The sequence below is a fragment of the Pipistrellus kuhlii genome, unplaced genomic scaffold (genome assembly GCF_014108245.1).
Source record: "Pipistrellus kuhlii isolate mPipKuh1 unplaced genomic scaffold, mPipKuh1.p scaffold_m20_p_31, whole genome shotgun sequence".
NCBI classification, from domain to species: domain Eukaryota; kingdom Metazoa; phylum Chordata; class Mammalia; order Chiroptera; family Vespertilionidae; genus Pipistrellus; species Pipistrellus kuhlii.
Window position 1 is genome coordinate 1678961 of NW_023425531.1, and position 24594 is coordinate 1703554.

Here is a 24594-nt window from a genome sequence, read left to right on the forward strand (position 1 = left end):
CCCGGCTGCCTGTGTCCGTCCACCCCCAACTGTCTGTGTTCCCCCGGCTGACTGTGTGTGTGTGTGTCCGGCTGTCTGTGTCCCCCGGCTGCCTGTGTCCGTCCACCCCCAACTGTCTGTGTTCCCCTGGCTGACTGTGTGTGTGTGTGTGTGTGTGTGTCCGGCTGTCTGTGTCCCCCGGCTGCCTGTGTCCGTCCACCCCCAACTGTCTGTGTTCCCCTGGCTGACTGTGTGTGTGTGTGTGTGTGTGTGTGTGTGTCCGGCTGTCTGTGTCCCCCGGCTGCCTGTGTCCGTCCACCCCCAACTGTCTGTGTTCCCCTGGCTGACTGTGTGTGTGTGTGTGTGTGTGTGTCCGGCTGTCTGTGTCCCCCGGCTGCCTGTGTCCGTCCACCCCCAACTGTCTGTGTTCCCCTGGCTGAATGTGTGTGTGTGTGTGTGTGTGTGTGTCCGGCTGTCTGTGTCCCCCGGCTGCCTGTGTCCGTCCACCCCCAACTGTCTGTGTTCCCCCGGCTGACTGTGTGTGTGTGTGTGTGTGTGTGTGTCCAGCTGTCTGTGTACGCCGGCTGTCTGTGCCCCCCCCCAGCTGCCTGGGTCTCCCCCCCACCCCCACCTTAGCTGGCTGTGTCCCTGGCTGCCCATGTCATGCTCACACCCTACAGCCCACCCTGCACTTCATGCCTCCTGAGGGCCATGCTGCAAAGAAGTCAGTCTCCTTGCCCTGGGCGGGCGATGGCCCTCTCTCTGTCCCCTGAGCCCCTCCCTGGGCAGGCGATGGCCCTCCCCTCTCTCTGAGCCCCTCCCCTCTCTCTGAGCCCCTCCCTTCTCTCTGAGCCCCTCCCTTCTCTCTGAGCCCCTCCCCTCTCTGAGCCCCTCCCCTCTCTCTGAGCCCCTCCCCTCTGAGCCCCTCCCCCCTCCCCTCTCTGAGCCCGTCCCCTCGCTCTGAGCCCCTCCTCTCTCTGAGCCCCTCCCCTCTCTCTCAGCCCCTCCCCTCTCTCTGAGCCCCTCCCCTCTCTCTGAGCCCCTCCCCTCTCTGAGCCCCTCCCCTCTCTGAGCCCCTCCCCTCGCTCTGAGCCCCTCCCCTCGCTCTGAGCCTCTCCCCTCTCTTTGAGCCCCTCCCCTCTCTCTGAGCTCCTCCCCTCTGAGCCCCTCTCCTCTCTGAGCCCCTCCCCTCTCTCTGAGCCCCTCTCTCTGAGCCCCTCCCCTCTCTGAGCCTCTCCCCTCTCTCTGAGCCCCTCCCCTCTCTCTGAGCCCCTCCCCTCTCTGAGCCCCTCCCCTCTCTGAGCCCCTCCCCTCTCTGAGCCCCTCCCCTCTCTCCAAGCCCCTCCCCTCTCTGAGCCCCTCCCCCCTCTGAGCCCCTCCCTCTCTCTGAGCCCCTCCCTGGCAGGCGATGGGGGCTCGGGGAGGATTAGGGATGGTTCCAGAGGGGGTCAAACAGCCACAGCTCACTGTCCCAGTTCCGCCCACACAGCGGCTGTGACGTTAGCTAACTCTCCTGACAGCCCCGGAGACAGGCTAATGGTGCTGCCCCACGTTAGGATGAGGAAACAGGTCTCACTCGCTCCCCAGCTACTGGCTACCTGGCGTGTCCTCACCCTGGGGGGCGCAGCCCACAGGCGGGGGCCCTCTGGTCCTGCCTCCAGCCTCCTCCAGCCTCCACTACGGAGCCCCTCCGGCCTGAAGGGCCTTCCCTCCCGCTCCCTCTGAGCACAGCCCACTCACCCCGGCCCTGAGCTCCCTCTGAGCACAGCCTGGGCTCCCTCCCTCCGGCTGGGTCCGGGCTCACCCTGGCCCTGGGTCCCTCCCTCCGGCTGGGTCCGGGCTCACCCCGGCCCTGGGTCCCTCCCTCCCGCTGGGTCCGGGCTCACCCCGGCCCTGGGTCCCTCCTCCCGCTGGGTCCGGGCTCACCCCGGCCCTGGGTCCCTCCCTCCCGCTGGGTCCGGGCTCACCCCGGCCCTGGGTCCCTCCCTCCCGCTGGGTCCGGGCCCACCCCGGCCCTGGGTCCCTCCCTCCCGCTGGGTCCGGGCTCCCCCCGGCCCTGGGTCCCTCCCTCCCGCTGGGTCCGGGCTCACCCCGGCCCTGGGTCCCTCCCTCCCGCTGGGTCCGGGCTCACCCCGGCCCTGGGTCCCTCCCTCCCGCTGGGTCCGGGCTCAGCCCAGCCCTGGGTCCCTCCCTCCCGCTTGGTCCGGGCTCAGCCCAGCCCTGGGTCCCTCCCTCCCGCTGGGTCCGGGCTCAGCCCGGCCCTGGGTCCCTCCCTCCGGCTGGGTCCGGGCTCACCCCGGCCCTGGGTCCCTCCCTCCGGCTGGGTCCGGGCTCAGCCAGGCCCTGGGTCCCTCCCTCCCGCTGGGTCCGGGCTCACCCCGGCCCTGGGTCCCTCCCTCCGGCTGGGTCCGGGCTCAGCCAGGCCCGGCACGGTGTTCAGCTGTGGCACAGGCGTCCGGAGCCGGACCACCCTCCGTGGGGGCCGCGTGGCTGTGGGGTGCTTGGCACACACGTCTGCCGGCGCTGCTCTGGAGGAACTTTTCAACCGGGTTTTATTATTTTATTTTTCAAATATATTTTTATTGATTTCAGAGGGGAAGGGAGAGGGGGAGAGAGAGAAACATCAATGGTGAGAGGAAATCATGATTGGCTGCCTCCTGCATGCCCCCAGCCGGGAGTCACCGTGACCTGGGCGTGTGTCCTGACCGGGATTGGCACTGTGACCTCCTGGTTCCGAGGTCGCTGGTGGGCGGATGGGCGTGTTCAGCTGGGACGTCCCGGAGCACCTGCATCGGAGGAGAGCAGAGCGGGTGGAGGGCGGGCCACGGGCCTGGGCTCGCCTCCGACCTCACCCAGATTGGCCTGTAGGGCGGCGCCTCTCCGAGCCTCGTGGTCTGGCCGTGGTCCGGCCTGGGTGCCACGAGCTGACCGAGCTGAGTGACTGGAACTGGGGCCGCTGGTCCCAGAGAACTCGGCACCCTCAGGGTCTGCCCCGGCCTCCGGCCCGGAAGCCATGCCCGGCTCTCTCCCCAGGTCTGTGTGGAGAAGTGGAGCCTCCTTAACCCCGCCCGCCTCCACCTGCCCAGGCCCTCCGCCGCGGCCCTGGAAGTGCGCAGGCTTAGCGCCCTGGACCTCGGCCGCAGGATCGGGAAGTCCGTGCTGGGGAAGGTAGGGGCGATGCCTCTGCTGAGCCCTCCCTGGTCCGGCCTCGCCGCACCGCCCGCTCACCGCCCACGCCCGTCTTGTGCAGGTCCACCTGGCCCTGGTGCGCTACCACGAGGGCGGGCGCTTCTGCGGGCAGGACGGGGCCTGGGACCGGGAGTCGGCCCTCTTCCACCTGGAGCACGCGGCCGACCTGGGCGAGCTGGAGGCCGTCGTGGGCCTGGGGCTCCTGTACTCGCAGCTGCCGCACCACATCCTGGCCGAGGTGGCCCTGCAGGTGAGGCCCCCGCCGCCTTCCCACCGGCCTGACCGCCGGAGAGCCGGAGGGCCTCGCCCTGGGGCGTTTACGGCAGGTCCGGGCAGGGGGAGAAGCTGGAGAGACGGGTGGACAGAGGGGAGCCCTGCCTGGGCCGGCCCGCTGCTTCCCCAGCGCTGGCTCCGCGGTGCCCTGAGGCCAGAGCAGCCCAGCACATAGTAGGTGCTTAGGATTTGCTTGTGGGTCGGTGAATAAGAGGACATTTGAGGTAGACCTGAAGGCCGGGTGGTGAGTAAGAGCAGTTCGGGGAGGGGCACACAGGCCGGCAGGTCTGCGGCCAGAGCCCGCGGCCTGGGGGCGGAGAGGAGGCTGTGTGGGGTCTGGCGCTGCGGGATGTGGGGTGGGAAGCCCCTGGGCACCATGAGGGGAGGAGAGTCCCGAGACCACGCTCCAACCAACCGGCCCACACCAGCCAGGGCATGAAAATACTCTATTGTAGCCCTGGCCGATGTGGCTCAGTGGTAGAGCCTCGGCCCAGGCACTGAGGGTCACGGGTTCGATTCCCAAAGGCACATACCTGGGTTGCAGGTCGATCCCAGGCCCCAGTTAGGGCATGTGCAAGAGTCAACCAATCGATGTTTCTCTCTCTTCTACCGCCCCTCCCCTTTGCCCCCTCCCTCCCTTCTACTCTCTGAAAATCAATGGAAAGAATATCCTCGGGTGAGGATTAACAGGAGAGCAAACACTCTCTTATAAATTCCATATGTTCAGTGGATTATCACAGGATGCTCGCCTTTCAGCAGATGGGAGGACACTCCAGCTAAGGGCCACACTGGCCAGAGCATGAAACGGCTCCATCGTTGCCTGGCCGGTGTGGCTCAGTGGTTGAGCATCGACCTATGAACCAAGAGGTCAGAGTTCAGTTCCCGGTCAGGGCACATTGCCTGGGTTGCAGGCTCAATCCCGTGTGGGGCGTGCAGGAGGCAGCGGATCAGCGATTCTCGTCACTGGTGTTTCTTTCTCTCTCTCCCCCCTCCTTTCCTCTCTGAAGTCAATAATATATATATTCTTAAAAGACCATCGTAAATTCGATACAGTCGGTATTCTCACGGATGCTTTGGTACTTATTGTGAATCTTTATATCTGCTACCCACTGTGGTTGCAGCTGAGGGAGGTGTGACATTCTGACATAAACATTGGCCATTGAAATGTTGGTTGAAACTTTCATTTACTTCAAATGTAAGAGGAAGGTGAAATGAGGAAGGTCTCTGTCCGAATCGGAAGTTAGTTCATTTGCCGCTGATAGAGCAGCCTCATGCCGATAATAGGAAGGATGTCCTCAGTGTCCTGTGCTGGCACACTGTAACGACAGGCCCCGCGCTTTTAGGTTAATCTGCGTTATGAATATCCTTTCATCTCTTTTTCAACCAAATTAGTCAGAAAGACAGTTATTCAAACCTTGACTTGTAGCAGTTTCTGCTTCCTGTGTTGTAAATGTGGCCGAGTTCCTAAGTGTGACATCGCTGAGCGCAGCTTGGGAGGAAGTGAGCAGAGGACACGGTTTCGGGGTGCGTCCACCCAGTTTCAAACCCGGTGGTTCTCCGCCAGCCCCTCTGCCTCCGCTTTCCAGGGGACACTGGTTGTCCAGAGACTGGCTGTCCGGAGACTGGCTGTCCAGAGACACTGGCTGTCCAGAGACACTGGCTGTCCAGAGACTGGCTGTCCAGAGACTGGCTGTCCAGAGACACTGGCTGTCCAGAGACTGGCTGTCCAGACACTGGCTGTCCAGAGACACTGGCTGTCCAGACACTGGCTGTCCAGAGACTGGCTGTCCAGAGACACTGGCTGTCCAGACACTAGCTGTCCAGAGACACTGGCTGTCCAGAGACTGGCTGTCCAGAGACACTGGCTGTCCAGAGACTGGCTGTCCAGACACTGGCTGTCCAGAGACTGGCTGTCCAGACACTGGCTGTCCAGAGACTGGCTGTCCAGAGACACTGGCTGTCCAGAGACTGGCTGTCCAGAGACTGGCTGTCCAGAGACACTGGCTGTCCAGAGACTGGCTGTCCAGACACTGGCTGTCCAGAGACACTGGCTGTCCAGACACTGGCTGTCCAGAGACACTGGCTATCCAGAGACTGGCTGTCCAGAGACACTGGCTGTCCAGAGACTGGCTGTCCAGAGACTGGCTGTCCAGAGACACTGGCTGTCCAGAGACTGGCTGTCCAGTCACTGGCTGTCCAGAGACACTGGCTGTCCAGACACTGGCTGTCCAGAGACACTGGCTATCCAGAGACTGGCTGTCCAGAGACACTGGCTGTCCAGAGACTGGCTGTCCAGAGACACTGGCTGTCCAGAGACTGGCTGTCCAGACACTGGCTGTCCAGACACTGGCTTTCCAGAGACACTGGCTGTCCAGAGACACTGGCTGTCCAGACACTGGCTGTCCAGACACTGGCTGTCCAGAGACTGGCTGTCCAGAGACACTGGCTGTCCAGAGACTGGCTGTCCAGACACTGGCTGTCCAGAGACTGGCTGTCCAGACACTGGCTGTCCAGACACTGGCTGTCCAGAGACACTGGCTGTCCAGAGACACTGGCTGTCCAGACACTGGCTGTCCAGAGACACTGGCTGTCCAGACACTGGCTGTCCAGAGACTGGCTGTCCAGACACTGGCTGTCCAGAGACTGGCTGTCCAGAGACACTGGCTGTCCAGAGACTGGCTGTCCAGCGACATGGCTTGTCGCAGCTCTGGGGATGCAGCTGGCACTAGCAGGGATGCTGCCGAACACCCTACACGGCACAGGGCAGCCCAAGGCACAGTCATCAGATCCAAGACCATCTAGAATAATAAAAGCATAATATGCTAATTAGACCGGACAGCCAAACAACCTTCTGGACATCATTTCCGGACAAAGCTGCCACAGCAGGGGCCAAAGCCAAGGTGTTTAGGGGTGATCAGGCAGGTGAGTGGTTAGGGGTGATCAGGCAGGCAGGCAGAGTGGTTAGGGGCGATCAGGCAGGCAGGTGAGTGGTTAGGGGTGATCAGGCAGGCAGGCAGAGTGGTTGGGGGTGATCAGGCAGGCAGGTGAGTGGTTAGGGGTGATCAGGCAGGCAGGCAGAGTGGTTAGGGTGATTAGGCAGAGTGGTTGGGAGTGTTCAGGCAGACAGGTGAATGGTTGGGGGGGTGACCAGTCAGGCAGAGTGGTTGGGGGTGATCAGGCAGGCAGAGTGGTTGGGGGTGATCAGGCAGGCAGAGTGGTTGGGGGTGATCAGGCAGGCAGAGTGGTTGGGGGTGATCAGGCAGGCAGGCAAGCAGTTAGGGGCGATCAGGCAGGCAGGCCAGTGGTTAGGAGCTAGTGGTCCCAGATTGCAAGAGGGTGTAGGTGGGGCTGAGGGGACCACTCCTCCCCCCTACCCCTGCATGAATTTTGAGCACAGGGCCTCTAGCATGTAGTGAAATAACCAGGGAGTGATCCTTTTTTGTTGTTAACCCCCACCTGAAGATATTTTTTTCATTGTTTTTCATTGAGAGTGAAAGGGAGGGAGGGTGGGAGGGAGGGGGAGAGAAAGAGAGAGAAGCATCAATGTGAGAGAGACACATTAACTGGTTGCCTCCTGCATGCACCCTGATTAGGGGTGGGGAGCAAACCCTTGACCTGGAATTGAACTTGTGACCCTTGGGTGGACAGCCAACACTCTAACCACTGAACACACTGGCCAGGGCTGAATAATCAGAATGTGGCATAGCTACACAATGGGATGCTATTTGGCCACAAGAAGAATGAAGCGCCGAAACTGGTTTGGCTCAATGGATAGAGCGTCAGCCTTGGACTGAAAGGTTCTGGGTTCGATTCCGGTCAAGGGCATGTACCCTGGTTGCGGGCACATCCCCAGTAGGGGGTGTGCAAGATTGATGTCTCTCTCTCATCTATGTTTCTAACTCTCTATCCCTCTCTCCTCTCTGTAAAAAATCAATAAAATATATTAAAAAAAAAAAGAAGAAGAAGAAGAAGAAGAATGAAGCATTGGTACCTGCCACAGCACAGATAAACCTGAATGCTTTATGCTGTGGGGAAGAGGCCAGCCACATGTTCTATGATTTCATTCGTATTAAATGTCCAGAACAGGGGAATCTCTAGAAACAGATGATAGGTGAGCCTGGCTGGTGTGGCTCAGTGGTTGAGCACCAACCACGTGGTCACAGTTCGGTTCCAAGTGAGGCACGTGTCTGGGTTGCTGGCTTGGTCCTGACAAGGGATGTGCGGGAGGCAGCCGATCAGTGATAGCCTCTCATCGTTGGTGTTTCTCTCTTTCTCTCCCTCGCCCTTCCTCTCTGAGAAGAATAAGAGAGAAACAGTGCTGCCAGGGCTGGTGGGATGGGCGCCTGGAGGTGCGGTGAGGCTGTGTGCCGTTGTCTGAGTGTCACAGCGATGGCTGCGCGTCGTGCTGAATGCTGACACTGTCGGTGTGCGTGCTTCCACGGGGTTCTGTGGTGTAAAGGATGTCTCAGAGGGGGAGGGCGGGCCTGCCTGTCGGAAGTCAGAGCTGGTAGACGGCAGTGAGCAGGAGCGGGTAAGCTTCCGCCCGCCCTCCGTGGGCACCAGGGGCTCCTGCCGCGCTGCCCGCCCGTCTCACGCCGTGCTCAGCGGACCGCTGGCGCTCCCAGCACCCGGTGCGAGGGGCCGTGGCCCGCAGCCCCGCCAGCAGGCTCACTCTCCCCCTCCCTCTGGTTGGCATCGGCAGGAGACGGAAGAAAACAAGACCAAAGGATTCGATTACTTACTGAAGGCGGCGGGAGCTGGCGACAGGCAGTCCATGATCCTGGTGGCACGGGCTTTTGATACTGGCCAGAACCTCAGCCCAGACAGGTACTGTGGCCACCCCTGGGGGGCGCGGGTGGGGGAGAGGGGAGGACTGGGAACTGGGTCCAGGCGGAGCTTCCCCTCCGGGACCGGGGCCGGCCTGGGTGTCGGCTTCACCGGGGCCGGCCTGGGTGTCGGCTTCACCGGGGCTGGCCTGGGTGTCCGTGGTACCGGGGCCGGCCTGGGTGTCCGTGGTACCAGGGCCGGCCTGGGTGTCTGCGGCACCGGGGCCGGCCTGGGTGTCGGCTTCACCGGCGCCGGCCTGGGTGTCCGCGGCACCGGTGCTGGCCTGGGTGTCGGCGGCACCGGGGCTGACCTGGGTGTCGGCTTCACCGGGGCTGGCCTGGGTGTCCGCGGCACCGGGGCCGGCCTGGGTGTCCGCGGCACCAGGGCTGGCCTGGGTGTCGGCTTCACCGGGGCCGGCCTGGGTGTCCGTGGTACCGGTGCTGGCCTGGGTGTCCGTGGCACCGGGGCTGACCTGGGTGTCCGCGGCACCGGGGCTGGCCTGGGTGTCGGTAAAACGAAGGGGGGTCAGTGCGCGCCTGAGGCCTCCTGGCCAGCGTGTTCACCGCCCGGCCCTGCCTCCCGGGCCGTGTCCTCGGGACCTGTCCTCGCGCTGAGCGACAGACCGGAGCCGTCGTAGGAAATGGGTGTCAGAGGGCGGCTGAGGAGGAGGCTCAGGCGCTGAGGAGCCGGGTGAGGGAGAGGAAGGAGCTGAGCTGTGTGTCTGGGAGCAGAGAACCGGCCTGGGGCGAAGCCGGGCTGGGAGCCGGAGGAGAGGCAGCAGAGAGCCGAGGCCGGAGGCAGAGCCAAGGCTGGAGGCAGAGCGGAGGCTGGAGGCGGAGAGGAGGCTGGAGGCGGAGCGGAGGCTGGAGGCGGAGCGGAGGCTGGAGGCAGAGCGGAGGCTGGAGGCGGAGCGGAGGCTGGAGGCAGAGCGGAGGCTGGAGGCGGAGCGGAGGCTGGAGGCGGAGAGGAGGCTGGAGGCGGAGAGGAGGCTGGAGGCAGAGCGGAGGCTGGAGGCGGAGCGGAGGCTGGAGGCGGAGCGGAGGCTGGAGGCAGGGCGGAGGCTGGAGGCGGAGAGGAGGCTGGAGGCGGAGAGGAGGCTGGAGGCGGAGCGGAGGCTGGAGGCGGAGAGGAGGCTGGAGGCAGAGAGGAGGCTGGAGGCGGAGCGGAGGCTGGAGGCAGAGAGGAGGCTGGAGGCGGAGCGGAGAGCCGCCCCTCCCGGAGTCTGCAATGGCCATTCTCTCACAGGGTCTGAGCCGTGCAAAGGGGCCACTCGCCCCCTCACCCAGCCCCAGCACAGACCGATGGCGCCGGCTGCTGCCCGTGCTGCCAGGCTCAGGGAAGCCGCTCGCACCGCTGCGGGGAGCGGCCCTGACGGGACAGCCCGGTGCCCTCACTGATGTGCAGCCTGAGGGCTGGGCGAGGCCCGCACTGTGGTGGCAGCTGGTGCTGAGTCGGGGTTCCTGGGGGGGCCCCTGAGGGTCCCAGACCCGCTCCTCGGCCCCGGGGCCTTCTCCTGCCCTCCCGGCTGCCATGGTAACGCCCTGCTCGCTCTGTCTCCTGCCCAGGTCCCGGGACTGGCCGGAGGCACTGCACTGGTACAGCTCCGCCCTGGAGAAGTCGGACTGCGACGAGGGCGGGGGGTACGACGGGATGGCGGACGAGCCGCGGTACGCACTGCTGGCCCGGGAGGCCGAGATGCTGCTGGCGGGCGGCTTCCGGCTGCCCAGGGACCCGCAGCGGTCAGGTAGGACGGGAGCCTGCCCCGGGGGGGGGCAGGGAGGTGCGGGCCACGGCTCTGCCTCCTGGCCCTCCGTTCTGCCAGGCCGATCCTGCACGGGGCTGGCTAGGGGCTTCGTGGAGCTGGTGTGCAGGCGAGCATGTATATTTAATGGTCCTATGTCAACGGCTTGGGGTTTAGGGCTTGTTTGGTTTTGGTTTGGGTGGCGGTTTTACTATTAAAAATCAATTGAACTGACATTTCCTAACCTGAAACTCACCGTTGTAAAATGCACGCGTGCGGTGGAGTAAGTCTCTTCAGGTGCCGAGCACCCAGCACCGCCATCTCAGCCCAGAATACTCCCCGCTTGCCGAAGAGAAAGCCGGTCCCTGGTAGCAGTGACTTCCCGCCCCCTCGGTTCCTGCAAACCCCTAACCTGCTTTTTGTGTGGATTTACCGATTCTGGACATTCGTAAAGAGAACCATACAATATGTGGCTTCTGTGTCTGGCTTCTTTCACGGAGCATATTTCAAGGTCCATCCATGTTGTAGCGTGTATAGTACTTCATTACTTTTTATTACCTAACTATCTAGATGCCCCTTGCAGGAAGATTCCTGCAATAGAGCTTCCTGCTGTCTCCGCTGCCCACCCTCTTCTCTCCCTTCTCCCTGCCTTGCTTGCTTCTCTCCCTTCTTCGCTCCCTTCTGCAGGCTTGGCTTCTTTCTACGCTGTCTTCAGTCTTTGCTCTGGCCTGGGTATGCAAATTAACTGCCATCTTTGTTGGGTTAATTTGCATACTCACCCTGATTGGCTGTTGGGCATGGCTTGTGGGTGTAGCGAAGGTGCGGTCAATTTGCATGTTTCTCTTTCATTAGAGAGGATAACATTCCTTATACAAATGAGCTCTATTCTGCTTATCCACTCAGCAGCTGACACACATTGGATGTTTTTTCTGTTATACAATAAACATGCTGCACTCCTTATTTTCTTATTTCACAGGTAAGGGGAATGAGGCTAGGTTTTTAAAAAATGTTCAGGGTGAATACAAAATTAAGCAGTTCTATAATTCTTTATTTGGAATTCCTAAATCTCAGAAGCTCTCAAGAACCGTGTTTTTATTCGTGTGGCACAAATCCATCTGGTGCCAAACCTGCCCGGAACTGACAGTGGCTGTTTGTGATCTTTGTTTCTTCCGCTTGCATACCTTCCCCAAACGGGCCTGCGAAGGCTCAGCCTGCTTCTCATTGGCTCAGATGGAAGCACCCCCCACCCCTTTACCCCCTGTGCCAGTCCTGGTGCTCACTGAGCTGGCTGCTCTGATTGGCTGTGCCTCCGTCTGTCCGGGCCAGAGCCCCGCCCAGGTCGTCTGGAGGGAGGGGGAATTGGTGGTACTGGGGTGCAGCTCCCGGGGAGCTGGGGGATCCTGGGCTGGCTCAGCTGTGTGAGGCCCCTTTGCTGTCTTTCAGGCGACTTGTACACCCAGGCGGCCGAGGCAGCGATGGAGGCCATGAAGGGCCGGCTGGCCAACCAGTACTACGAGAAGGCGGAGGAGGCCTGGGCGCAGATGGAGGAGTAGCTCGAGGGACGCACTGGCTGGTCCGCACCGGGCTGGAGGGAGACCCGCCTCCTCGCCGCGGCTACGCGGCATTTCCAGTGTGTGGTGCACCAGCTTTTGTACACGTTCTTGGACCTGTCGGCAGAGACACGGCTGTCCCGGGCGGTGCTCGGGGCTGGGGTTGAAAAGCAGCCTGAGGACCGGCACATGGATGTGAGGTTCTGTCGTCTGTGTTTCCTCACAAGATGCAAGAAGGTGCTTTGGGGAACATTTGGGCTTTGCTGCCAGCGTTTCAGCCTCATTCCGAGCCGGACGAGGACTGTCTGCTGCACGGGAGCTCCGTGGGGGTGGCCGCTCCGTGGTGTGCACCCCCCATGCTCTGCCTCCCTCTGCGCGGGAGCACGTGCGCGCTGCGCCGCGGAGTGAGATGGACCGCGCCGCCCTCTTCGGCCGTGGGGGGCCCTCCCTCGGACGGCATCCTTATTTTCTAGTTTTTTTTCCTTCCTGATCCTCAGCTGGGTTCCTGGACCACGGCCAGATCCCGCGTTTATGCGTGGTTTCCGCAGACGGCTTTCCGGACAGGCCAGCGTGTGCGCCCGGTCCTGCTCTGAGCGCCCGTCCGCGGGGTGGGCGCCCACGGCCTCCGCGGCGCTGGCGTGGGGAGCCCTCTCCCCTCTCCCGGTGGGGCTCGGTCCGGCCCCCGGCTGTGCGGGAGGCAGCCTCTCCCCGCACTCACCTCGGGGCTCAGCGGCAGCTCCGGGCAGGAGCCCACTGGATGCCCACAGCCCTGTCCCCGCGGCGGGCTGCTGCACAGCAGAGAGAGGCCGCCTGCCTGCAGCCGCCGGCCGGCTCCGCCGCTGGTTCTGCGGTTGTCGGGGAGCAGCGAACGGGCTCAGCCGCGGCTGGTGTGGCTCAGTGGACAGAGCTCAGCCTCAGACGGAGGAGCTGGTTTTGGTTCTGGCCGCGGGCACACACCTGGGTTGCAGGCTTGGTCCTTGGCCAGGTTGGAGCACTTTGGGGAGGCAGACAGTCGATGTGTTTCTCTCACATCGATGTTTCCCTCTGTCTCTTTCCCTCCCTCCACTCTTTTTATTTTTTATTTTTTTTTATTTTATTGATTTTTACAGAGATGAAGGGAGAGAGACATCGACCAGCCGCCTCCTGCACATCCCCCACCGGGGATGTGCCCGCAGCCCATGCACATGCCCTTGACCGGAACCGAACCCGGGACCGTTCAGTCCGCAGTCCGACGCTCCACCACTGAGCCAAACCGGTTTCGGCCCTCCCTCCACTCTCTAAAAATCAGTTTAAAAATATCCTCAGGTGAGGATTAAAAAATAAAAAGAATTTGATTCGTATCAGTATGACTTCAGTTGGTATTTAAGTAGCAGAGAAAGCAGACGGCTGTGACGAAGCCCCGGTGACTAAGGAGCTTTGCTTTATTCGCTTAAAGCACAGGGTGTGACCCGCAAACCCTATGACCTGCTCGCGGAGCGAGGCCTGTGCGGAGCCGTGGGCGGGGCGGCTGGTTCCGGAGCCGGAGCGGCCGGGAGGAAAAGCCGCAGGGCCGGGCCGCCGGTCCCCTGGCGCCGCCACCGGCTGCCCCGCGTGGGCACTGGGCTTGTCACAGTTCCCGATGAGGCTCCTCTCCTCCCACAGATCAGGTAGCAGCTTTCTGTTTAAACCAGCTGCACGCAGTCACATTGCATACGTTAAATGTAAGTCCCAGGCAATTTCATTGTGGCTTCCTTCCCTCTTCAGAGTAATCGAGCCTCACGTAGTTCATGCCCCTTTGTTGTCATTCATTCAGCCAGCCCCTCCTCTCTCAGACTCATTTGCAAATCATTTGTTCCCTGATCACTTCTCTCAGTTCTTGGTTACGCATTAGTGTTTCCCTTTAACCCTGGGGTCAGTAAAGAGCCGGATAGAAAGTATTTTAGGCCACGTGCTCTGCAGGCTCAGCTCTGTGGTGGTGGAGCAGAGCAGCCACAATTAAACAAATGGGTGTCGCTGGTGTTCCAATAAAACTTTATTTTGAAGCCAGGTGGCTGTCTGGGCTGTAGTTTGCCCACCTCCGCTCCAGTCCTTGACTGAGACCCACTGCAGTAAGCTTTGGGCACAAGCTCTCCGTTTTCCCCTCGGGGCTCACACCGCGGCACAGAGCAGCACTCGGCGATGGCGGACACCGGGAGGCGTCACTGCACCCCGTGCTTCCGCCAGGGAGCGATGCAGTGCCCGGTGTGGCTGGAACCGCCACCCTGCCTCCGCCCCAGGCCTGCATCTCAGCACGGGCGCTCCTCGAGGAGGCGGCCGGCCCGGAGGTAGAGCCAGCAAATGCTTCTCTCAGGATCATTGAGTAAACCATCGGTAGGATGTTGAGATACTTCTGAGCCAGCAGGAGAATTTACTTGATCTTCAAAACCTAGTTTTGTGCTCTCGCTATCTCTCCTGCTCCCCAGCAGCTGCAGCCAAGAAGGTCGAGCTGTGGTTTCCGTGGGCACAGGATCCACCCGGACACGGGAGGCGCAATGCCAGGATCATCGGGGAGTTTTCCAGTTTCTTTTCCTATTTTTTAAAAAAATATATTTTATTGATTTTTTACAGAGAGGAAGAGAGAGGGATAGAGAGTTAGAAACATTGGTGAAAGAGAAACCTCGATTAGCTGCCTCTTGCACACCTCCTACCGGGGATGTGTCTGAAACCAAGGTACAAGCCCTTGACCGGAATCAAACCTGGGACCCTTCAGTCGGCAGGCCGATGCTCTATCCACTGAGCCAAACCGCTTTTGGCGGTTTTCAGTTTCTTAATGCAAAATGCGAGTTGGCATTCCTGTCCAAGAGGAATCCTGGGCAGATAAACTCGGCTGCCCTCTACAGAAGACACAAAACGGACAGAAGAAATTCAAAAGAAAAACCCCTGCCGTGCAGTCTGATTCCAGAGGCCATCACTGGTGCATCTCTTCCAGGAGGAACCGGAAACCTGAGGTTAGGAAAGTCAACGAGAACCAGCTAGCAGGGCTGCCAAGGAAGCAGAAGAGGCTAAGCAAGGCCTAAAAAAACAGCACTGGCTGCGCCTGAGCCGAGGGCTGAGGCCTGGGAAGGTTTCTGCTCCCCGTGCTGGAGGGAAGCGCTCAGTTGGCAGTAAAGACCTGACTATAACTAAACACACACACACCTAGTTTTGTGCCTTCTAAAGCTGGCACAAATGCTGAGCATGCAGCCAGCAACAGTCCCCTGTCTCCCCTCCTCCCCCACCACCTCGCATACCCAGCCCAATTGGAAACCAGCAGACTATCTTCCATGAAGAAACAGGTGAAGTCTGGGAGATTAGACAAGCAGAGTTGGGTTGTCATCTGGGGCCTCCAGTCACAGACGGAGAAAGTGAAGTTCTGAAAGGCAGAATCTTCGCGGTGACTGCCAGCCAGCTGCCAGACTGGAGCTGGGCTTTGAGAGCTGCTGTTATTTAGAGGACTCTGAGAGGAAAACGTAAACTCAAACTGGACTGTGCTATCCTTTTCCGTTTTACTACAGGTGGGACTGTGGGGAGGGGCTTGGCCCTGGCCGTGTGGTTCACTTGGTTAGAGCATCTCCCAATCCACCAAGGTTGCAGGTTCAATCCCTAGTCAGGGCACATACAAGACTCAACCAATGAATGTATCGATAAGTGAGATGACAAATGGGTGTTTCCCTCCCTCTCTTTCTCCCTTCCTAGCTCTAAAATCAATAAGCCGAAACCGGTTTGGCTCAATGGATAGAGCCTCGGCCTGGGGACTGAAAGGTCCCGGGTTCGATTCCGGTCAAGGGCATGTGCCTTGGTTGCGGGCACATCCCCAGTATGGGGTGTGCAGGAGGCAGCTGGTCGATGTTTCGCATTGACGTTTCTAACTATCCCTCTCAATTCCTCTCTGTGTAAAATCAATAAAATATATTTAAAAAAAATAAAATCAATCAATAAAGAACAGAATTTTTAAGGTTTTATTAATCTAAGAAGAGAAAAAAAACCCAAAACACCATTGCGTCTGAACGTTCTCTTCCCTCCGCCTCATTCGCAGCGCTGTGGGGACTTACCGATGCCACCTCGATGGCCCTGCCAGGTAGACTACCCTTCACTGCTTTAGTGACTTCATTTCTTCCCATCCCCACCCCTCACATTGGTGTGCAGTGCTGGACATGTTTTACCAGTCAAATGTTCACACAATGTGTGCAGCGCGCGGGTTTGTGTGTGACTCGTGTGTCTGGGCTCTGGGTAACCATGTAACACAGACACGGTGGACCTGGTGGGACCCGGAGGAGCGGCTTGCTGTGTAGATAAGGACGGAGTTCATTTTGTGAATGGTTTCTTCCCTCTGGTCCCACATCCAAGCGCCTCCTGCTGGCAGCGAGGAGGACCTGGCTGGAGGCAGAATAAGCTGGCTGCTCCAGGGAAAGGAGCAACCGGAGAGCGTGTGCCCGCTGCCCCGTCTCCTGGTTGGTTGTTCTAAGAGCTTTTGAAAACTGAACTTTTTAATGCAAGGCCTGATTTTTTAACATTTATAATCACCTTGGTTTTTTAAAAGGCCTTCCAGATTTGGTCCGTACGCTGCCGCTCTGCTTTAGATAAAGTGTGAGCCTCTTCTTTCTTTCATTTCTCTCAGCTGTCAGACAGAAAGAATGCCATTACAGAGTTGTCATCAGTTTCAAAGAAGAGGATGCATTTAAAAGATGCCTTATGACCCAAAGCGTAAGAAACTCGGCTATGGGTGTGATCGCTGGGTTTCAAGCTAATGGCGCTTTACTTTTAAGGAATTTGCACATCAGCATAGCTCTGGCAGCGGGCTGAACACACATTTGCATGCTCCTGAGTCCCCACCTGTGTGACACGAAAGAGATTGTGATGGCGTCAGCCCAAGAGGATGAAGACAAGGAGGCATCACAGCAACAAAATGCTGGATGCTGTAATTGAATTAGCGATTAAATTAGAAATGCCTCCAAGAGCCCTGACCGGTGTGGCTCAGTGGATAGAGCGTCGGCCTGCCCACTGAAGGGTCCCGGGTTCGATTCCGGTCAAGGGCATGTACCTTGGTTGTGGGCACATCCCTAGTAGGGGGTGTACAGGAGGCAGCTGATCGATATTTTTCTCAACTCCCTACCCCTCTCCCTCTCTGTAAAAAAATCAATAAACTATACATATTTTTAAAAAGCAGAAATGCCTCCAAGAAGACTGAATCCTAGGCAGCAGTAAGGGAACCTCAGGAACCTTCGTGTGATCATGAAGAACCCCAAAGGCTGAGGAACTCTTCCTTCTGGAAAGGGAAATAAAATGAGGCTAAAACTGGAGGATCCGTAGAAAGAAGATTAAAGCGTCCAAGTACTAGCTCCCTCCCCATGGAGCCCGCCAGCGCCTCCCTCGGCATGCGGAAGCTGGGACAGCGCCACAGGCCACTCTGCTAACAGGACTGCGTGGAGGGCTCCCCAGCCTTTTCCTCTGAGCCCCAGCTCTGCTAGCCTGACCCTCCCGACAGGCCAGCGATTGCAGAAATCTCCCGGGAATCTGACCAGCCCCAGATAAAAGACGGGAAGGTGTTCCCAGCCAATGAGACAGGCTGGCCTGAGTGCCTCACAGGAAAATGCTCAGCCGCGAACCCACACCCCCAGAAATGTCCAGAGCCTCATTGTTGAATGTAGAAAACCACCCAGCCAATGTCCACATGTCAGGAAAGCATGTCACATACAGGACATCAGAGCGACAGGAGAAAGTGTCTGCAGAAAGCTTCAGGGAGAAGAAACCTTTAAAAACAAAAAGTTACTGATGTCCTTACATAGATCAGGACATCCGCTAAAAGAGACCAAGGTGTGACTATAAACTCGTAAATACAATGTAACCCCAGAATGAGTAACCATACAAAGGCTGGGAAATACTTGAGGGAATCTAGGGGAAATAGAGAGAATCCTGGAGTTGGAGGAACAGGCAAACACCTGCACACTGTTCCACAGTGGAGTACTGACACTGTTTCTTTTTGCTTCACGGAGAAATCAGCCAAGGACAGCCCAAGATTGTGTGTGTGTGTGTGTGTGTGTGTGTGTGTGTGTGTGTGATTTAATCCTCATGAGGATATTTTTCCATTGATTTTTTTTTTTTTTTTTTTTTTTTTTTTAAAGAGAGGGAAGGACAGAGAGAAATACCAATGTGAGAGAAATACATCGACTGGTCGCCTCTTGCGTGCTCCTTGACCAGGACCGGGCCGGGGAGGAGCCTGCAGCTGGGGGACATGCCCTTGACTGGAATCGACCCAGACCACTTCGACCTGCATGCTGATGCTCTGTCCACGGAGGCACACTGTGTGGATTTCTAACAATCTTTCCTTGGCCTTTTAAACTCTGGGACCAGAACTCTAAGATCTTAATTTCATAGTCAAAATTTTCATATAGCATTTTAATATAAATTGAACTTACATGTAGATACAGGTATCATTTTTATTAATATTTACCATATATTGATTAAAATGTAAATAAAAGTAATAATCCTACCACTGTGCAAAAGTAAACAAACATTTTTATTGTAATACTAGAGGCCTGGTGCATGAAAATCATGCATTGGGGGGAGGGGAGTATCTCAGCCTGGATTGCGAGAGGGCGCAGGCCAGGCCAAGGAGCCCCCCCCCCCCCCCCGGTGCTCACTTGGGGCCAGGGAGGGATGCAGGAGGTTGACCAGCCGGGAAGGGACCGTGGGAGGGCTCCAGGACATGTCCAGCCCCTCTCGCTCAGCCCCAACTGGCCAGACCCCAATAGCAAGCTAACCTACCGGTCAGAGCATCTGCCCTCTGGTGGTCAGCGCACATCATAGCGACTGGTTGACTGCCTCCTGGTGGTCAGTGCATGTCATAGCAAGTGGTTGAGCAGCCTTAGCATATCGTTAGCATATTACGCTTTGATTGGTTGAATGGCCAACCAGACACTGAGCATATCACGCTTTTATTATACAGGATAATTAGGGCTTCCCAAAGATTTGGTGTCTCTTTCTATCTTGACATACTTATCAGTATTTAAGGCCACCAAAAGGAACTCAGTCTGTTTGGGACTGGCTTTGTTTGTTCCTTTTATGAGCCCTTTTTTTTTCTACATGCAGTACTTACGTTTCTTTCTGATTTCATGCACGATTTTAGTTTTTCTCATTATAACCTAAATCAGTTTCAAACAACCAGAGCTCTAATTGTTAAATAGTATCTATTGGGGGAAAAAGAAGTATAATAGTCTCCGTTAAAACAAAAGAAAGTAACTTATTTTTTCTTTCTATTCCTCATCCAAGGACACATTTCCATTGATTTCCAGAGAGAGAGGAAGGGGGGAGAGTGAGCAACATGGATGTGAGAGAGAAACAGCAATCAGCTGCCTCCTGACCTTACTTTCTGTCAATCTGGTGCACGGGCCAACACTCCAACCAACTGAGCCACACTGATGAGGCGGAAGAAAGTAACTTTTTAAGAAAGTCTAGGAACCTAACTTTTAAGTTTGAGAAAGATCAGAGAACTAGATGGGGAAGATAATCTTTTTTAAAAATGCAAAAACATTTATTGGAACAAAGGGATGTGTGTTCCCAGAATCACAGGGCCCATCAAGTACATAGCTAATGGATAGTAGATCTATTCCAAGATTCATCTTCACAAAACTCAGAACGTTCAGAACAAGGAAAATATTCCGGGAGCTTCTGGGGGTAAGAAGCAGCTTTGTACGAAGGACGGAGGATCAGAATGACTTCAGACGTTTCAATGGGAACACTGGAAGTTGGAAGTCGATGCCTTCTAAGTTCAGGGGGGAATGCTCTTCAGTCTACAATCTGAAGTTCAAACTGTTAATCAAGCGTAAGAGTAGAATAAAGACATTTCAGACACGTAAATTCTCCAGAAACGTAATGTAATCTCGCATGCACGCTTTCTCTGGAAGGTGCAGGAGGATTTGCTCGGTCAAAAGCATGGCCCTGGCCGGGCGGCTCGGTGGGAAGATCATTCTGTACACCAAAGGAAGGAGATGTTGTGGGTTTGATTCCGTCAGGGCACATACCTAGGCTGCGGGTTCAGTTATCATTTGGGGTGTGTACAGGAGGCAATCCATCAATGTTTCTCTCTCACATCTATGCTTCTCCCTCTCGCTTCTTTTCCCTCTAAAAAAACTCAATAAAAATATGTCCTCGGGTGAGGATAAAAAAGAGGCAAGGGGGGATGTGAGGGGAATAACAAGAAATACTTATCCAGAAAAGAAAAGAAAAGAAAAGAAAAGAAAAGAAAAGAAAAGAAAAGAAAAGAGGCCGAGTCAGTTCCCCAGACGAGGGGAAGGTGAGTCTGTAGAAGGGAGTCCCGCCCCTCCAGGAGACACAGGGAGAAATGTTTTCCGAGAAGCTGAAGCTGGAACTGGAATCGGGTTCAGCTGCTCACCAAAATGAAAGCTAAAGTCAGGAGACGGGGCCGGTGCAAGAGGAAAGACGTTTACTCAGGTGCCCTGACCCGGGAGAATGGCGGACTCCCGCCTCAAAGACCACTCCCTCCTGCCAGGCCCATGATTCTTGGAGTAATGGACAGGGGAAGCTTTCTTCTGTCCATTCATCTTTCCAGCTTTCGGCATGCGCAGTGCGAGGCCCTCCCCCTGCACCATCTTAGCCAATGGGGAGACTCCCCGGCCCTCCCTGACTGTCTATATATTAACAGTTCACAACTCTGGACCCTTCCCGACCCTGGGCCCTGGACATCTCACAAGGGCAAGCGGGGGGAGGTCTCATCTCCGGTGGTTCTCCTGCTGTCAAGGGGTGTCGTCTGACCACCCCCAGGCCCAGAGGTTCTTGCTGTCTGCCAAAGGAGAGGGGGGTCAGGGGGGGCATTCTTCAGCAGGTGCTTTGTCTGGAAGGCGGTGTGTGGCTGTAGAGGTCGCACTGCTCAGCGAGCGGAGCTGGAACGGATCGCTTCCTGTCCCCAGAGGCGGAGTCACAGACGGCTCCGAAGGGAGGGCTGCTGTGCGGACAGACAGGTGCTCAGCGAGGTGCATGGCTGGTAGTGCAGGGGTTGTGGTGAAGTCAGAACTGGAGAGTGAGGTATAAGGTTCTCCTTCCTCCCAACTGGTGGGTGGAGTTATGACATTACTGGCATCTGTCACAGAGACATCTCTAAGACATTGAGCCATCAATCAGCGCCTGCCAAAGTGTCCTGGAGCCCACCCCTTCCTGTTCTGCCCTGGGTCCAACCCTCTCCTGTTCCTCCCCTGAAAAGGACCCCCAGACCAGCCACGTGCTGCTGATCCTCCATGTCCAGGTGGCAGCCCGGCTGGGACCATCCCCCCTCCCAACTCCTTCAATTCTGATTTCTCTACCTCCGTAATGAGTCCCGCTCATTACTGGGGAATAAACTTTACTTTAACACTCCTTGGTGGTCAGTTTCCTGTGTCTCAAACCTTACATGAGGGATCCCCATAATCTAATGCTGAGTGGGGCTGTGGATGACATTTGCCCAGGAGGCCACCGTCTGGGCAGTGTGGACAAAGGTGTCATCGGTCCAAGCGTGAGCATAAAGTATAACAATTGTCAAAACACAGTAAAATGAGAAGAAGCGTCATCACTGAGTGTTGGAAGGCACGGCTCCCTTCCAGAAGAGGGATTCAGATCTCCTCACAGCCTCAGCAGCAGCTGCAGAATCAGAGTCCTCCTCAGGACGCGCCCGCCCTGGCTGAGTGGGTCCCAGGCTCGGCCCCGGGGCTCAGGGACAGCGTGCTGTCATGGGCTGCAGAGGGCCGGTCGCTGCTGGTGAGCCGCTGCTCGGACCCAGCCCCGGGTCCTCAGCAAGACCGTCCTGTCCCGGCGGGAACGGGAGGGCTCAGCGGAAGAGGAGGAGCGCACGTGTGCCAGGTTGTCAGTGCTCCCTAAACGTGGTATATACTGTTCGACGTTTTTGTTCACGTTCTAGTCTAAAGGGATGCCCCAAGGATTTTGGAAGGGTCCCCCACAGCCTGTTTGGAAAGGGCTTACGTTAAGGCCATCCTGGGTGCTGTTCTAATCTGGAGTGCCGGGACCCGTCTCAAATGCGCTTCCTGGCGTATTTCCACCAGAGCCTGTACCGTATGGTTTCCTGTCTCAGTCTGCCTTGTAGGCTGGGTTTCCCAGGTGAACGGAGTCTTCGTTGGGTCTGTAGTGCCTCTTCCATCTTCCGGGAGGTTTCTGAAGTGAACGATGGTCTCTTGTCGCTTTGAATCAGCAGGCGTCTTCAAACTACGGCCCGCGGGCCACATGCGGCCCGCAGAGGAGTCTGATCTGGCCCGCCAGGTTTTTTGGGCAGTGAGCGCAGCTGAGGTGTTACAGTAGGAATTAGTAGTTCATATAGTCCGGCCCTCCAGCTCTCTGAGGGACCGTGATCTGGCCCCCACTTTAAAAAGTTTGAGGACCCCTGCAAGCCGTAGGCTAAGGGGTTGTTCCTTTGAGCAGTTTTGCAGCCTCAGTTGCCTTCTCAGTTCTAGTGAGGTATACATACCTCCACCCACCCAGAAAAGGTGTCCACTAAATCTAATGAAAGTTTAGTTTCCTATGTGTTTAGGCATTGGTATAAAGCCAACTTGCAAGCCCTCAAGCAGGCATATCCCTTTACACTGTCCTCCCTTTCCTGTTGGGGCATTTTCTGTTTTAGGCTTGTTGCTCGAGCCTGTCTGCCAAGCTGGGATGATCTTTCGAGTGATCCTCTGTAATAAAGGCCCTCAGGTGCGGTCTGATGGGGTCTGTTCAAGCTCCTCCCGCAGTGTGGGCGTTTGAGGATGGCACAGACCGGAGCTTCCGGGGGAAAGATCGTGCCGTGAACGCTGACCTTCCAGGGTCAGTGTGAGAGAACCCCATTCGCAGCCAGTTCCTCGCCTCGCCTGGGTGACGGGTTTGAATTCCGACAAGCCCTAGTGGGGAGTTTAAACCCCAGGACGTGGGGCCCTGGGCGGCTCGCCCTGCCGCTTCCGTGGCACGTGGTTCCCTGGCGGGAGTGGGCCGCCTCCGTCCGGCGGCGCATCTGGCCATCTGCTCTGGTCTCACTGTCCCGGCTGCTCTGACGTCTCTGCGTGTGTGAGGTCCTTATTCCCCGAGAGCAAGCGCCTCCTTTCTCCCCACGTTGCCCGCGGCCAGGACTGCATGATGCTTCCCCTGGGAGAGTCCTAAGGCTTTGGTGAGGGCTGAGGTTCGCCTTTCGTGCTGAGGCCTGGGCTTCTGCTGAGATGCAGAAAAAAGCATTCTTCCCATCCAGGACTTAAAACCGCTTTTTGTCTGGGGCCGCGTAGTCGGAAGGATGAGGGTTGGGCAGGAGGATGTGTTGCTCGTGGCCCTCAGGTTCTGTGCTCACCGATATTCATCAGAGTGAGGCGTTTTTACTGGCAAATGGGGGTGTTATAGGGAGACTGGCCTGACCGAGTTAATCCTGATTTTAAGAATTTCTACAATTTCATTTTAAGAATGCCCCTTAAAAGCTTCCTTTTCAAGGTGGTATTGTTTCTTCTGTGGGTCCAGCACCCCTTCTTTTCAGTTAATTTTAAGAATATATTTTGTTGATTTTTATAGAGAGGAAGGGAGAGGGATAGAGAGCTAGAAACATTGATCAGCTGCCACCTGCACTCCCCCTACTGGTGGATGTGCTCACAACCAAGGTACATGCCCCTGACTGGAATCGAACCTGCAGACCAACACTCTATTCACTGAGCCACACCGGTTAGGGCTTCAGTTCATTTTTATGGCTCAGCTGTTAACTGCCCTGGCTGGGGTGCCATCGTCCCAGACAGCTCCCTCCACCTGCGAGGCGCCCTCGGGGGGAGGAATGCAGCTCTGGGTCCTTCCGGGAAAGTCAGGAGCAGCTGGAGCCGGAGAGCAGTCCCAGCAGGACTCCCAGACACAAGTGCTGCCGCTCAGGAGAGAAGGCTGTCTGTGCAGCGACCTGAACTGATCCAGGCCCGCGCTGGGAGCAGCAGCCTGGCATGCAGAGAACTACGCATTCGCTTCTGATCCCCACGCTGGCGTTCTAGAGGCTGAAGGACGCCTGTTTCTATAATTGCCTGGCCACCCCAGTGGCTGCCAGCACAGCTGAATGTGTTTGGTCCGTGTTGTATTGAGCACTGAGTACGTAGCTCCCCTAAGTAAGAGGAAGTCAATTAGCTTGTTCCCCACGTCCATTGTGCTTGGGGCTCCTGAAGAGAGACAGTAACAGGTCAGGAGGTGTCTTGAGGAACCCCCAGGCCTCCTCATTCATCGTCAGATTCATCACCACTTTCTAACATTTCTCTGCAACGGCTTCCGTCCTTTTTCTTTTTACTGTTTTTTGAAAAAATATTTTTATTATTGATTTCAGAGAGGAAGGGAAAGGGAGACAGAAATACCAATGATGAGAGAGAATCATTGATGGGCTGCCTCTTGCACGCTCCCCACTGGTGATCCAGCCCATAACCCGGGCGTGTGCCCTGACCGGGAGTTGAACTTTGACCTCCTGATTCATAGGTCCACACCAGCTGGGCTCTTTTTTATTTCTGAGTCACGGGCAGTCCTTTGCCCAAACGGCCTCTCGCTTTGCAACAGGCGCATTGATTGGCACCTAACAGGTCCTTCCCTTTTCCTTCCGTTCTGGCTTCTTCTGTTTTCCTGTTTCTAAGAAAATGGTGGCCTGCCTCCACTTCCTGTGTCCTGGCCACTGTGAACCGTAAGGCCATTCCATCCGCCCCGAGGTCCATTCCCAATGCTCCGTCCGGGCTGAGCTTCCTCCTCATGTCGGGGGCACTGTGCTCAGTAAAAGTCACATTGACCGTGTGGACATTTCCTAGTGCCTGACTCTCTGAAAACTCAGAAGGGTCTTCATCTGGTTTCTCTTGAACGGCCTGTATCATATCCGGGCCTCTTTTGTGCAGGCACCCTTTTCTCCAGCCCTTCCAACGTGCACCTTTTATAATGTTCTCGGATAAGACCAGACGTCCCGCTTTTGGCGGGACAGTCCCGATTTTTAACAATTTGTCCCGCCTCCCTCGGCGTTTTAAAAAAGTCCTGATTTTTGGAAAGAATGCACAACAAGCTAGGGAACAGCGGGAG

At 57.1% G+C, this 24594-nt stretch overlaps 1 protein-coding gene across 3 annotated transcripts in view; it reads left to right on the plus strand.

The window, feature by feature from the left end:
- The window catches only part of EEF2K (eukaryotic elongation factor 2 kinase), a 48935-nt gene extending 36263 nt beyond the window's left edge, over positions 1 to 12672 (plus strand). For 2 of the 3 annotated variants that reach the window (XM_045589346.1, XM_045589345.1), the window contains 4 exons: positions 3230 to 3418; positions 8144 to 8268; positions 9834 to 10012; positions 11453 to 12672. In XM_045589346.1, coding sequence (XP_045445302.1) covers positions 3230 to 3418; positions 8144 to 8268; positions 9834 to 10012; positions 11453 to 11562 — 603 coding nt within the window. In that variant the 3' untranslated portion in view covers positions 11563 to 12672. Of the gene's footprint in view, positions 1 to 3012; positions 3148 to 3229; positions 3419 to 8143; positions 8269 to 9833; positions 10013 to 11452 lie in introns of all 3 variants that reach the window. The other variant, XM_045589344.1, reaches the window with a different exon arrangement.
- The last annotated feature ends 11922 nt before the right edge of the window (positions 12673 to 24594 follow it).